At 40.2% G+C, this 15,586-nt stretch overlaps 1 protein-coding gene across 2 annotated transcripts; it reads left to right on the top strand.

The window, feature by feature from the left end:
- Positions 1-1,117: 1,117 nt before the first annotated feature.
- Positions 1,118-7,463, top strand: dclre1b (DNA cross-link repair 1B). Of its 2 annotated transcripts, XM_042491955.2 has the most exons (5): positions 1,118-1,556; positions 1,638-1,858; positions 3,122-3,287; positions 3,487-3,669; positions 4,688-7,463. In XM_042491955.2, exons 2-5 carry the CDS (start codon positions 1,661-1,663, stop codon positions 5,998-6,000), a joined length of 1,860 nt encoding a protein of 619 aa, XP_042347889.2. In that variant the 5' UTR covers positions 1,118-1,556; positions 1,638-1,660; the 3' UTR covers positions 6,001-7,463. The 2 variants fall into 2 exon arrangements, with proteins under 2 accessions (XP_042347889.2, XP_042347888.2); XM_042491954.2 differs by having other exon boundaries at positions 1,118-1,858.
- The last annotated feature ends 8,123 nt before the right edge of the window (positions 7,464-15,586 follow it).

Raw genomic sequence — 15,586 nt, 5'->3', positions numbered from 1 at the left:
ATATAACACCTCTTGGCGAGTCAAAACACTAAAGTTAACGGTAACAATGTTGGGGAACTTACTTTGAGAGCACAGCTCCGCAAGCTACCAATTACTTCACACTGGAAGAAACTGAACCTCAGCAAAGCTTTCCTCAAGAGCAATATATTTTTGATTACAATAGTAGTTTAAACTACATTGCAAAAAAAATCTAATTAGCATTATATATGTGATGTGATATTAAAAATATATAAATATTATGCAAAAAAGTTACATGCCACAAAAAAGCCTAAAAAAGAGAGAAAAAAAATAGCCACTCAACTGAGTTTACTGCAAAAGCACCCACTTTTCCTGAGGTCATAAATAAACTGAAAATAGTCCTTATTCAGGGGAAAATGCAAACGTCAGCCTTGGTTTCATTAACAATGTCCATCAGAAACTGCCTTTCAGAAACCAGAGTCCAAGTGGAAGTATTGTACCAAGCAGAATTACTCAGTTAACCAGGTAACTTCTAAAATACCATACAACAACTTATTTGAATTTGTAATAAATAGCTAAAATAAATACATGTGAATAATCATGGTCAAAGGGTTTAATAACAGATAAATTAAGGTAAAAAATAATTCCTTTTATTTTATTACCCCAAACTGTCTTTTCAGCAGTTGGCACACACACACACACACACGCACACACACACACACACACACACACACACACACACACACACACACACACACACACACACGCACACAATTTAACTGTACCAGGATGAAAATATGAACTTGATCTACCAGCAAGTTACAGCAAAATATAAACTACTTACTACTTTTAAGATATATGAAAACTATGTTTTAATCCTGACTTATTGTATAGAATTGACTTAATACTGCAATCACTAAATTTCATAAACTTGAATCAATTTGACTCACTGTAAATTTGAGTTTATAGTGAGTCATAATTTTGTCAAAATGTATGTTTTTTGATTTACTTTGAGTCAATATGTCACTTAATATGAGTTTTTCTAGTCATTCTTAGTAACTGTTTCTGACGAAAATGTGCTCCCAATTCAATGTCTTTAAAGTAAATTAGGCTTCTAAATGCTGATGTTTTCATCGCGGACAGAGGAGGACCTACCTGTCCGCTGACCTCCAGGCGGCAGCAACAACGTCCAGGATGGCAGCTACAGCACAGCACCATAGAAGAAGTAGTACGGGAAGAGGCGTTGAGCGCTGAATTGAAAATAGCCGCGGGTTTCGTTAGCCGCTGTTAGCGCCGTAACTGTGAACATGAAACGACAACCAGCTGCTTGTTATGTCTAAAGTTGGACAGGATATTTTTCAGCGGCAAAATAATGGCGTCGCGAGACAATAATGAAGGAGTATTTGGCCGGATAATGCTAACTAGCTAACGTTAGCCGCAGCCTGGAGTCCCCTTTTTGGCTAGCAAACAGAATTTCTTTATTATTGCCAACGGTGCCCTTAAATAAACACAAAATGTGTAATGTACGCGGAAACACTATTAACTTTACAAAGTGGATACCTTAGTTTGTGAGTCTCCAACTAACGGACACACAGCAGGTAGCGTGGATCTGTGGACGGTATCATCAGTCTGTTGACAGCTGTTCATGGTGAGCTCACCTGTTAAACCGCTGATTGTAGGATATCCAGCGAAACCTCGGACAATGTCGGTAAACGGGAAAGTCATCCCGCACACCCCGCTGGCAGTGGACTTCTGGTACGTACGGAAGTGTCCAGGCACTCGGCTCTTTTTCCTGTCCCACATGCACAGCGACCACACGATGGGTTTGACCTCCACCTGGAGCAACCGGCCCATCTACTGCTCCCCAATCACCGCCACGCTGCTCAGACTCAAACTGCAGGTGAGGAGAGCGACAGCAAACACAAATGTGTGATCTATGGGTGTAATTAACATGTCACCCAACTAAAATGTATCACTTTTCCCCCCTTATCCAAGGTAGTTGACTCTACCTGTTAACCTGACTCAATTCTTCAATTATAATTCCGCAATTAATTTATTCTATTTCATATGTGCAATCGTTTTTTAAGGTGTAATAATTCTTTATACACTGTCCTTACTGTGATAATTGCTGTAATATTTCAACTACAGCAATCCTCTGTGCAATTCAAATGTGCAATATTCTTTTAACTCTTGAATGTAGGCTATATTTAACATGTTGCACATATTGTAAGTATGTAAAACTTTATTTATATAGCACTTTTTAAAACGTGTTGTTTTAAAAAGCACTTAAACAAAATAGTTAATTGAGTTTCAATAAATTACAATACAGGAGACAGTAAAATGAGGGACCGACGAGACCAAAACAAACAAATTAAAACATTAAAAATGGAGTTGCTACAGGAAGGCTTGCCTTTAAAAGTGGTTTTTAGCAGACCTTGAAAACAGTCCAAGGACTCTGCAAATCTAATGGACTGGGGAAGATTGTTCTAGAGGGTCGGGGCTAAAACAGCAAATGCACAATCACCTTTTGTTTTGCAGACGTAGCAGAGGAATATAATTGTTCGTCCAACTCTTGAATATATCTGTTGTACATTAAAAAACAAACACTGACCGAAGTGCTTAACAAAGAGATCAAATAAAAGAAGTCATAATATAAGTGCATTAATAACGGCATACAGTATCTTCATAAAAATCAGAACACAAAACATACTAAGACAGGCATAAAATACAAAAATAAAAGTTACAGCGCAGTGAAAGAAATTAATATTTACTTTAATACAAGTTAGTGGCAAAGAGGAAAGTCTTAAGCCTTGATTTAAAAGAACAGCGTGCAGCAGACCTGTAGTTTTATTGGACTTTGGAGATTTGTGGTGCATATAAACTAATGCTGCTTCCCCATGTTTAGTCTTGACTCTTTCGACACAAAGCAGACCTCAGAAGATCAGAAAATTGAGTCTGACAGAACTTTTTCTTGGGCTCAAGTATAATTTTCAGTACCCTGCATCTCTTTTACTTTGTCAACATATTTATTATGACAAACAGTATTACAAACTCGTGTCACGCGCTGAAAATTGGGATGATTAGGGTTGAAGTGGTGTTTAACACCAGTAGACACATTGCTGCATATAGTTATCTTCTGCTAACAGTTTCTATTTCTGCTCAGGTGAAAGAACAGTGGATTCATCCGTTAGAGTTGGATGAGCCGTACTTGTTGCCACTGGATGACATCGGCAAGGAGAGGCTGACAGTCACATTGATAGATGCCAACCACTGTCCAGGGGCTGTCATGTTTCTCTTCGAAGGCTACTTTGGCTCTATACTGTACACTGGTCAGTGTCTGCATGCATGGGCAAAATACTTTATCTGATGCTTCTATGGTGTGGGGAGTATTTCTTAAACTAAGGCTTGTTTCTTTTTACTTGTGTTTTCCAGCAATACTATTGGTATCACACAATGTAAGAAATGCAGGTACTTTGTCTATTACAGAATCATGGGAAGTAACAGTCAGCACTGACACGTTAATTTCAGGTGACTTCAGATATACACCCTCCATGCTGCGTCAGCCGTGCTTGAGGAACAACACCACTATAGATGTCCTGTACCTGGACAACACCAACTGTGACCCCAACCGCACCCTACCCTCCAGACAGCGAGCCACCCAACAAGTCAAAGAGATCATCCGCAGCCACCCAAACCACAATGTTGTCATCGGTAACTTTATTCAGACTTTTTAAAAACACACCTTGTGTACTTGTGTACTGTGCTCTATTAAGTCTGGGACTCTGTGATTTAAAACATTAAGTATGTGACAGTTATTTTTTATTTCACTGTGGCTCTGTGTGCTGTCTTTGATAAATCTTGTTATCCTCACACACTTGCACGTTATGAAAAGTGGCTACAGTTACATGCACACCAGTATTCCCTTATAATTCCAAATATGACATTATTCTGAATTTCATGAGGGTCATATAAACAGCGTTTTCAGTTTAAGTATTCTGAATTTTTACTGTTGTTTGCAACACACAGCCTCCCGTCTGTTTGCAGGAGGCTCTGTGCATTGTCGTGGATACACAAACCAACTCGCCGACAGTTTGCAAATCTGTGGGGTAGAGACGCATGCAAAAGAAAGTCCACATCCCACGTTTCTGGACGGAAGGAAAAACACACTAGCTTTTTAAATATATGAAAGAGGGAGTCCAACAAGTCCACCACTGATAGAAAACAGTGAAAAAAATCATATTTAGATGCAAAAAGAGCAAATGAAATGAAGCTCCAGCTATTCTACTTCTCCATATTTTGGTTTGATAAGCGGCATATTCTGGCACGTTAATCAGATTATGCATGGTTGCATGTAAACAGGAGTGTTGGTGGAATTTTCATCTTCATTAGCCTTGTGAATGGCTCAGTAGGAATATTGTCTTCTTATGAATACGGGCAAAAAGCAGACTATTTTGTTCTGTTGCTTTGCCAGTTAGAATTTTGTGACCCTAAGTCAATAAACAATTTATATTCTGTGTAGCCATCTGACAAAAAAAACAAGGCCCAAACTGTAATGAGGTACAGGGGTCAATGTGAATGTATGTGAGTTACAATACAAAGTCATTAGGTGTTTAGAAACCACAAAACACCCTCTCCACACGCTCACTCTCTCTGCTCTGCTCTGTGACCTTGCACTCTATTGCACTCTGCTGAGGCACAGACCCTCATGCTCTCTTGCGCTGCCTTGCAGGCCTGTATGCGCTGGGTAAGGAGTCCCTGCTGGTGGAGCTGGCGATGGAGTTTAAAACCTGGATCGAGGTGAGCTTTGAGAGGATGGAGACCCTCAGAGCCCTGGAGCTGCCTGACGTCTTTACCACTGACCCAGGAGCCGGTCGTATCCGAGCCGTGGAGCAGTCAGAGATCTGCTCTGCCACTTTAACCCAGTGGAACAAAGAGGATCCCACTCTGGCCATCTTTCCCACCAGCAGGCCCCTGGTCTCCTTTAACCCCAACGTCTATGTGGTGCCCTACTCCGACCACTCCTCTTACCAAGAGCTGGAGGATTTTGTCTCTGCACTTAAACCTACCACCCTTGTACCCATCATAGGAAAAAATGTACCTGGAAGCTTCTCTGCCTTACTGCCCAACAAAAAGCGCCATGATATCCTGGTGCCTGAGTCAGTCCGACACTACATGTTACGACAGCCTGAGGCTGAGAGCCATCTCAGCTCATCAGCATACACCAGCCTGAGGCGCAGACATTTTCAACCTCTTGCTCCCAAAGGGGTGGTATTTGAATCTCCTGTAAGGGGATCAAGAAATTCATGTCAAGAAGCCTGGGAGGCAGAGTGTCTGGAGCAGGACGTGTCTGAGGAAGAGATGGACACAGAAAGTAGTGAAAAGGACTCTGACTGCATCTTTGTTGACCTGAGCAAGAAGCTCAGCCCTGACAAAAACAGAAGAGGGGCTGGAGACATGTGGAGCCTCAACATTGTCCAGACAGTGCCTGAAGAGATGGTGATGGCAGAGTCGGTGCCATTCAGTCGACTCAGCCAGAGCGACTTTGCTCCAGTAGACATCCCGACAAACACCAAGGCCTGCGTGAAATCTGTCAAGACCACAAGAAGGCCTTTAGAGAGTAATGCCAAAATAATAAACAAGATGGCTTCATATAAAAATTTCAGCAGCCAGCATAGCAGACATGGAAATGTTCAGAAGAGCGACACATTGTCAGTCGGTGAAAGCATGTATCATCAGAGCGGACAGGGAATTGATCAGGATGGTTACATAATGTCAGATAACAACACGAGTCAGCACAACGAACATGGAGCAGATCAGAGCAACAGCGAGAGCAGCTTTGAAAACGATTCCTGCTCTTCATCGTGCTCGCAGACTGTGCTGCGGCAGGAGTACTTAGAGGAACTTGAGGACAGTATTTTAAAGAACTGCCCTTTCACGAGGGAGGACTTTGAGGTGTGTGGCCTCGTGCAGCAGAGCTCGGTGAAACTGCTTCCCCTCTCTTCTGTATGTGATGAAAGAGAAGATGACTTCTCCGACAAATAATGTGGCCTGACATTTTTGCCTTGCTTTAGAGGCCTTTTTGTATTGTTTGTGTGAAAATGAGCACTTTAAAGCCAATGTACCATTTTCTTATTGTGACCGTACCCATTTATGTCATTTCTGTCTGTGGTGCCTCCATTTTGTGTTTTGTGGCCTGGAGTTTAGAAAAGCAGACTTGACTGGACCTGTGAAGTGACTGACGGACTTCTGCCCTCAAACTTCATCACTATAGCCTTGGCCTCCTGGACATGTAAGCTAAGAGAGTTTTCAGTGGTTAAACAACCCAGTTTTCCTTTCTGTAATGAAAAAAAAATAATCACTGAATTGCACATTTGGACAGGGTTTTGAAGTAATCTGTAATTGATGTTTTCTTATGAAACATTAGACTAATAAGCAGATTACTTTTTTTGCCTTGAGAACCAACTGTCTTTAAGCACTGGTAACTCTTCATTCTCAAGCATTTGAAAGTGAAAGTCAGGATTTTTTTTTGAGTATTCTGAAATACCAATGAATGGGAAAAAAATGCTGCCAAGTGAGTCAAACTTCAACATCTAAATTCAGTTTTGTCTAAAAGCTAAAATAAAATGAGAAAAAGCACAAAAGCAGCCATGTTCCTGCCAAAGGTTATATCTGCCTTTTTCACTAAAACTTTTATCTGTATGTTTACCACTGTTTGTAAGAAATAGCCTGTTAATGAAAAGTTTAAATTGTCAAGACGGCTGTCAGTTGTTACACTTTTTACTGAGAATCACAGTGTTAAAGATTGGTATTTTGCAGTTTTGACTCAAGAAATTTATAATGGGAAAACACACTCCTTTCTGTGATTGTCTTTGTAATTGTACACCTGTCTAAGGTCTGTGAAATATGATATTGTTAAAAATAAAGTATTTATTTCCTATATATCCACAAGCAGCTGTTGCAGTGTTCTATTTTTATTAGTCCACTTCATTAGTGTGAAAACATTTTTTGGTAACTGCACATTAACATTTCATCCATAGTATATAATTGGAAAAAGTAGTTGCATGCATGTGTATTAAAAAGCACAGTTGCTTCTGACTGTATTCCTACAACAGTTTAAAGTGTGTTTTCATTGGTGTTTTTGTTCCCCATGACCGCATTTGTCAACTGCAGAAAAGCAGCTATTTTTTTCCATGTTTTGATAAGAGGTGACATGAACCAGTGGTGTGCAGCTCAGCTGCTCTCTGTGGGGATTTAATAGCTGGCAGTGCTGAAACCAAATCCATTAGACCACAGTTCACTGTAACTCTTATAGACCTGTGAACATTGTAAAGCAATACTTTGCCTTTTTACCTTCAGCTGTATTCTATTTACAACAAGAAAAATGTGCTTCCTCAGGAGGCCTGATCTCCTGTGAAATGGAAAAAAAATCTGTGATTTGTGTTCAATACAGGCTCCTTATGTGTGAATTGTTTCCTCAATAAATTACACTTCAATATGCAAATGAATGTTGCTTTGGTGTCCCTTTTTTATACATTCACTTTTTACACCTGATAACTAAAGAACTCCACTACAGCACAGATTTTTGTCAGCATCTATTGTTCACGTGTGCTCTCGAGGAGTTACTGCTGCCTCCTGTTGCAATGCTGGTATTCCTCCCTAAGATGGCAGTAGTTTGTTAAAAATACCAGCAGATGCTTTAATTTTATGTCTTGCTTCTCATTTACTTTTGGGTTTCTGCAGCATGTCCAATTGCTGCAAAAGAAGAATCATGTATATTTGGTAGAGAATACCATGCTGAGCAGTAATGACTCAGCTCTCAACAAAATCCCATCCTCCCTCCACAGCTTCTGTATTAACATCATATTGCAAATGAAGATCATAAAAATGTTATATGACAGCAATTAGCACACACTGAAGTGGACCAATTCCATCTGAAAATGAACATGAAGCCTGCTATGCTCTTAATTTGACGGCCTTACTGCATTTGTGCAAAAACTGCATATTTCTAGGATCTCAATATGGAGGCATGCATGCTGCACTACCAGACTACAAAGCAGGACCAGCTGCCACTCATTTTGGCCATCACGGAGAGGTAGTCGAAGGTCTGCATGCTTCCTGGTGCCCTGAGCAACAACCACATCCACTAATGAAACATGTCTGTTTCCTTTTAGAGACCAGAGTCCACACTCCAATACTGAAGATAATAAGTAAGGCAAGAAAAAACTGAACAACAGCTTGTTTTGGAGCACAGTATGTTCTCAGAGCTCTTATACTCAGTGGCCAACAAGGTCAAACTGCTTCAACGACCCAAACATTTTAATTAGGAGAAATGTGTAGCTTAAGGTGCCAATGCCAATTCAGAAACAACAAACGGAAATCCAGAACAAACACAACATTGGAAATGTGCAACACTAAAAAAGCATACTGCAGAAAGCCATAGCAAATACATTTACAGCAAACGCATGCAAATACCTAAACAATGCAAAGTCAAAAACAAATCCAACAGAAAAACACTGCATATTCAGTCAACACAATGGAAGCCCTTCACTCCATGTCGCTATGGTTCTCCTAATGGAAATGTTTTGGGCCACTGGGGCGGTTTTGCGCTTGTCGGCCACAGTACTAATAGCAATGCCGAGGGCTTACTAGGAACAAGCAGCAACCTCTGAGACTGAAAAATAAGGCCACTCAAACTGCCATTGCAGGCTGGCTCCAAAACTGCATCAATCCCCTCAGACATCCATGTTAAAATGCCTAATTTTACAACACAAATAAACATCTTTACAGCCTAACTCCAAAACACAAGAAGGCAACAGCCAAAATACCAAACTCAAGGCTTCAAAACAGCAGTCCACAAACCAGTGGGTCACTTCATGGTTGTTACCTCCCATTATTTTTGCAGTCTATGACCAGCACTCAGTCATTTGCTCTTGTACATTCCCCCTTCATCACCTCCCTACAACTCCAGCTCTACACAAACAGTACATTAGATCCAGCTGTATACACATCTTTAGCTGGCCCTGATCCTGGTGCATCCCATCAGACTGCACTTTGACACAGTACCTTATATAAAGTGGTCTGTTTAGTTCAGAAATCTCAGAAGCACCATGCTGAAACATCAGTCAGCATCAGTGGGTCGTCAGATTGACAGGACCGCAAGCTTGTGCTCATAAGGGATGAATGACCAGCTGCTGCATGGTTTACCCTGCATGTAGGAGGAGGGACATCTGAGGTCACCTACGGGTTCAGAGTAAAAATACTGATCATGAGCAGTGCTCGAGGAAGTTCCTTAAATAAAAGTGCTAATATCACACTTCAAAAATACTCCATTACAAGAAGGTCCTAAATTGTAAGTGATACGTTGTCAATAGTATGTAAGGGTCCAATGTGTAGGATTTAGTGGCATCTTGTGGTGAGGTTGCATATTGCAACAAACTGGAACTACAGTGGCCAACGCAAAAACCTGAAGAACCAGTGTCTGGTTTGTCTTTTCTGGGCTACTGTAGAACAACATGGTGGATGCTGAGGATGAGGACTGGGTCTATTTAAAGACATAAACAGCTCTTTCTAAGGTAACGAACACAACATTCTTTGTTTCAGGTGATAATAAACTAAAAAAAAACAAAAGTACACAAAATTGAATATTTTGACAATAACCGATATGCCACTATATAACAAGTCATTTGGCTGATAACCTATACCGATATCAAAATATACACCTTTTTCCCCACCTAACTTTAGTGATCAAGTATCGTCTGTAGTGGAATTAACATCATATTACACATAATCTTACTGTGAGGGCCCACCAGCAGATAGAGACGTAAAATACAATGTTTTTCAATGTGTGTAATATTCATTCGTTGTGCAAAATAAGAAAAACACTGCCACTTAGGGTTGATTTTTTTTTGTACATGTTCACTTTGGCAATTGAAAAAATAGGCTATATATACGGTGTATTGCTTTGTGATATCAGCAGAAATCATCATGTTGGCCAATTCCAATATTTCATTTTTAAGCCAATATCTGCCGGTACTGATGATGTGCCGATATTATCATGCATCTCTAAAACCCTTTAAGTATGCACACTGGACCTTTAAGTATCCTATTCAGAGTATTTTAAGCAAAAGCATTAAATACAGAAAAATGTAATGTTATACTATTATATAGAATTGGATTAATATTACTGATGTAATAATGTGCAAACAGCATTTTTGCAGTTGTTGCTGCTCAAAGTGGCACTAAGGTTGAAGTATTTTACATAATGACTGTTTTCCTCAATGAATTAATCTCCTGCTTATTTCCTCAATACATTTTCTGAATTTCTTACATTGTCCCAAACATTGTCCAATCAATAGTCCAAACTTAATAAAAATTACTGTGGAAAAAAAAAATATATATATATATATATGTAACAGAATATATAAAAAACAAATGAGCAGCAAATTCTCACATTTGAGGAGCTGAGACTATGAAATGCATTTTTGAGAGAAAATCATAGCCATGGGGAGAAAGGCACCGTCCAATGTTGGAACAAAACCTGCAGCCTCAGAGTTAAAGGGGTGCAGTATTTTCTCTGATTGTTATTGTGTATAATTATAAAGTGGCATGAAAAGAACATACTCAAATCAAGCATAAATACCTCAAACCGTACTGAAATATAGTACTTGTGTAAATGTACCTACAGTAGTTATATTCCACTACTGATGGCTGAGTATTACAGAGGAGGCTCACCAACATAAACCACCTGCTCTACAGGGAATCCTGGTAATATGACTCTGGGATTTAAGGAGCACAAGCATAGATTGTTTGAGTTCCCTGCTATCGTGTCTCAGATTATTATCAGTTGTAATCTTTCTTGACAGCAGAGGGGGGCGGACTCTTGTACTCCTGAGATTGGTTGAATTGTAATCAGGACAAGGCAGCGCCCAAGATTGAATTTGCATTAAGATTCCTGCATATTTTACACAAGCCTGCTTTTCCCCCTGCAGTCCCAAATTCTATTTTCAGGCAGTGCACTCTTTCTGCAAAAACAGAAAACATGTTTGTGACAAAAAAAAACGATGAGTTTGGGAGGAAAAATGCATTTTCTATGAGAGAATATGAAGCCCTGACAGTGAGGCCAGGAAATGAGAGGAAATGGAGTGTCGCATACCCCCACAAGCATCGCAGCAGGGTGTTAGGGCTAAAGTAATGGATTCCTCACACACGCCATTACTTCAAAGTGGAAATCATGAGGATGCTGCTACCTGCGAGGCCAAGCCCTTTCAACAGGAGTAAAACTGCTGTGAGAATTAGGTGACTTGCAATTCACACAACTCTCTCTTCAAATTAATATTTCCATTAAGTTTGGTGGTCTGATTAACAAGGACTCTGCTGACCTCCTCGTGTATATGACAGATTACAATAAGTGCTGGGCAAGGTGTACAGCATTTTAACAACGAAATGCACCCAGGATCACAGTGTGCTTTTGGCTTGGTTTCTTTTCTCCTTGTGTTGTAAAGAAAAATGGAGGATCCTGCTGTGCAATTTACAGCGCTGTTCCAGCAAGAGCTCACAATTCATTCTTCAACTGTTAGTGGGGACTAAAATTTGGTTCCTCTCAAGACCCACAAATAAAAAAGTTAAAGCAAATGACAGCTTAACACAGTAAGCTTCTGTTCCGGGTGCTGAGGCACTTCATCACAGGGAGACTGTAGTTTCACTGTTTCAAGCAACTTAACAAGACATGGCCCACAAAATAAGCACAAAAAAGGCAAGATAAAAAGGGAAATTACTTAAAAAGTGCACATATATATATATATATATATATATATATATATATATATATATATATATATATAAGAATGTATTGAAATCAAATAAACAGCAAATTCTCTCATATGAGGAGCTGAGACTATATATATATATATAAAGATATATATATATACATACATACATGTGTATTTATGTTAGATATTCTATTATTTTTTATTATTTTTCTCTGTAACATAATTTTAAGTATAATTCATTGATTCATTGTCCGTAACTGCTTGTCCTCGTAAGGGTTGCAGTGGGGCTGAAGCCTATCGGAGCTCTCATTAAGCGAGAGGCGGGGTATATCATGGACAGGTCCCCAGAGTATCACAGGGTGTCACCAATTAACTACCTTTGGAACGTGGGATGAAGCTGGAGAACCCCGCGAAAACCCACGCAGACACGTGGAGAACATAGAAACTCCGCACAGAGGCCACCCCCGCCCAACGTCCAAACCTCACCCCAATCCGAGATCGATCCGGGAACAGTGAGCTGTGACTGTGAGGCAACAGTGCTAACCACTACACCACCAAACCAAATTGTAAGTACAAAATTATCATAAATATTGATAGAATTTTCTGGACTTTTTCCCTTTTTTGATAATTTTGTAATTATCATCCCCTCTTTTTTTAAATTAATTTTTAGGTAATTTTCTTTTCTTTTTTTTTGCAATTTGTGGAAAATTCCTTGCCAAGTTGGTCATTGCCTTTCCCCCATGTTTTTAGAAAGAAATCAAACCAAATTGATAAGGTTTCAAAGGGTTAAATAGCTTGTGAAAGGCATCTGAACATAGCACAAGAAAACTGATATTGATCCGGGTTTCAAAGGGTTAATACAGAAAACCCTAAACAGGACAGCAGCATCTGTTCATAATTTCTTTGAGATCTGAGTGTCGATGTAACAACAACTGTATACTTTAAGAACTGACTGTCAGCTTTAAAGGGTATTTTTCCATGTTTTCGTGTCCAAATGACTAAAGGGAGCAACAATGAAAGTGATCCAGAGTGAGAGACACCGCTGCAGCTGACAGCAGCAAAACAGACCGCAACGTAACACGTCGGGTAATTGTGCACCCTCAATGTTCGTCCACTAAAAGTGCTTTTTTTTTTTTTTTCAAGAAAAGACTTGAACTGTTATTACAAGTGTCCGACAATTAATACACATAACTAAATTGACCCTAAAGAAATAGACCTTAATGTTAAAGAGTAAAATCGTTTTTCTTTAAACAGCTCTGAAGTTGACATTGCCAAACCCACAAGACTTGATTTAAGTAAACAGTAATTTTATTACAGTAAAACTCATCTCATTAGAAATTGGTAGAAACAAGACAAAACTCACAAAAACAATCTTGGTTTGTCTTTTTACGGTTTCAAAAATCACTGACTCTGGTTTGGCTAAAATTAACCCTTAAATTGACAGATGTGAAATGTGTGGCTCTATATGAGCTAAATTACTGTTTATTTAATATATTATATTATTAATATATTATATCAGTACCTCCACATTTATACAATTTGTAGGTCATTCTGATAGATATTTGTACCTGACAAACTGACCAACTCGATACTTGACTACATTTATACAGGCTGTAGTTTGTTCTGGTAGATATTTGTACCTGAGAGAATGACTTACTCCACATTTAACTACATTTAAACAGATTGTAGGTACTATGCAAAACCACCAACGACAGGTTAAGTAAAAATAACCTACCTGTTGTTGTTTTTTTGTCTTTACTTAAATTATAAAATGCATGACTTCTGCTTGTAATGGAGTATTTTAATGTTGACATATTGCTAATTGCACTCAAGACAATAATCTCCATACTTCCTTAACAACTGCATGTACTCCTGGTTGTTATCTGCCAGAGAAAACCTTAGCATGAGTGTGGCTTTTCAGCACCATGGAGAGCACCCAGCAAACTTCATAACCACAAATCTTCCCTGACCAGAAAATGAATCTAAAGTATTGTAACCTGGGGCATTTTAATGGTGGGTTAAAAAAAAATACTGTTAACATGAAAATGAATGCATTTCTACAAGGTTGGGTTTTGAATGTAAGGAGAAACATTCATCTACGAAGCAGATGGAGTCCTCACCCCAGTGAGGCATTAAATGCCGACTCCACTGGTCTGAAGAAAAGGACGATAGGACGAGTTAAATCGAATGCATCAGGTTGATACAGCCAAAATAAGGACATTCCTGGAGGCAAAACCAATGAGCAACAGAGCAGTTTTTTTTTTTTTAAATTCAGGCCACATAGAAAACCTTAATCCTTATTTCATTTCCACTTAAACGTCTCAAAATGCCTAGTCAGTCTGCTCTTTCAGCTTCAAAGACGACGCATTTCTGCGTGGGAGACGAGCTCTGGCTCAGACGCTCAGTACAGGTGATAGCAGAGGAGCAGCGCTGGGACTGACAATAAGAAAGCCACTGGTTTCTGCACTTTGTAGTGGTTTTCTCTCAGTCCCTCTTTTCCACACTGTCGCAGGGAGTTGGAACGATGAAGCTGAGCTGTGTCACACCCACACAGCAGCAGAGGCTGTTATCTTTTTGCTCACAGTCTATTGCTATTTCTGTTGCCTCTGCCAGTGTTTTTGCGCGAGGGGTGACACACACACATATGGCGATGTATGTGCTTGTGCGTAAACACGAGGATGAGAAGGAGTAAGAGGGATGAGACTGAGCGCGGCAGTCACAAAACATCTCTGGTGACTGGAGAGACAATCAGAAAAGGAAGGATTTGGGGAGCAGAGGTAAAAGCTGCCAAACTCCAGCAAAAAAGCAATTATGCTGAGGACTGTAGCTGTTGCTTTGAGACTTTCAAAGAATAATTTTTGTCTTTCCCAAAAACCGTCATTAAAAAAATGCTTTCTACAAAGCTCAGCCTCAGACTGGAAACATCAGATTTGTGCATTTATGAAGCTTTTGAGCGTCACAAGAAACGACAGCGCCGCAGTGAACGGGCTAACTCATTCATCACGTTCTTTCACATCAAAAGCGCCTCAATCACACAGCCTTGAATTCTCCAGGAGATTTTTTCCTGTATTTTCTCTGTATAAAAGAAGCAGTCATTCATCACTCTCTCTTTGTTAATATCCCACAAGACCTTAGGAGGGAGTCTACACAGGGCCCAGATCCAGCTGCTTGTGGCTGACTCACAGGACAGTGCTTCCCTATGGGGGGCTCCTCTTTTCTCCTACTGTACTCTTCATGCTCTCTCCTGCTGTGTCTCCTCGCTTCACTCCTTCTCCCTCCTCTGTGCTCTCTCTAATCTCCTTTGCTTCTCGTTCCAGCCTCCCACCCTCTCTTACCTCTCTCTCCGCATGCCAGCTTTTCTCTCTCTCTTTCATTTTTGGAATCACCACTCGCCTTCATCATCAACTTCCTCTCACATATTCTCTTTTGCTCGCCTCCTCTTCTCCTTCCCCTCCAGCCACAGAGATTACAGTCCTGGCTCTGAGTCACTCAGGAGGTAATCTAAGGTGTATAGTAAATACATGCAGAGGGCGCAGCAGCGAGAGCAGCAGAAAGAGCAGCTGTCAGTGTAGGAAGTATTATCTGAGCACTACGTGATACTACCACCTACTTTCACTTATTTGAAATCTCCAAAGCCTTTTTACTGCCTGAAAGGGCTGGTCATGCCGGGCATTCTGTGCACTTTTCAGCTTGTTGGTAAATGGCACACATCAACCAGGGAACGGTTCTCACCGCCGAAATCGTTCATGGCTGCTGGCAGCATCAGTACTCCGAGATGTAACCGCCATTTGATTTGCATGAGATTGAGCCAGCGTGGAGGTCCTTACAGACCTAGGGGGAAACATTATTGAAGGGGGGAG

Source organism: Plectropomus leopardus, chromosome 9 (assembly GCF_026936395.1).
Source record: "Plectropomus leopardus strain MGB_pleo_1.0 chromosome 9, ASM2693639v1, whole genome shotgun sequence".
Lineage (NCBI taxonomy): Eukaryota > Metazoa > Chordata > Actinopteri > Perciformes > Serranidae > Plectropomus > Plectropomus leopardus.
Note: the sequence above shows the minus strand (reverse complement) of the source record. Positions and strands in the feature narration are given on the sequence as shown.

Excerpts from the sequence above, each read along its gene's own strand:
- dclre1b (XM_042491954.2), top strand. The coding sequence starts at position 1,604 with ATGGTGAGCTCACCTGTTAAACCGCTGATTGTAGGATATCCAGCGAAA. Across the intron at positions 1,859-3,121 it reads TGCTCAGACTCAAACTGCAG|GTGAAAGAACAGTGGATTCA; the intron begins GTGAGGAGAGCG and ends ATTTCTGCTCAG. Across the intron at positions 3,288-3,486 it reads TGGCTCTATACTGTACACTG|GTGACTTCAGATATACACCC; the intron begins GTCAGTGTCTGC and ends CGTTAATTTCAG.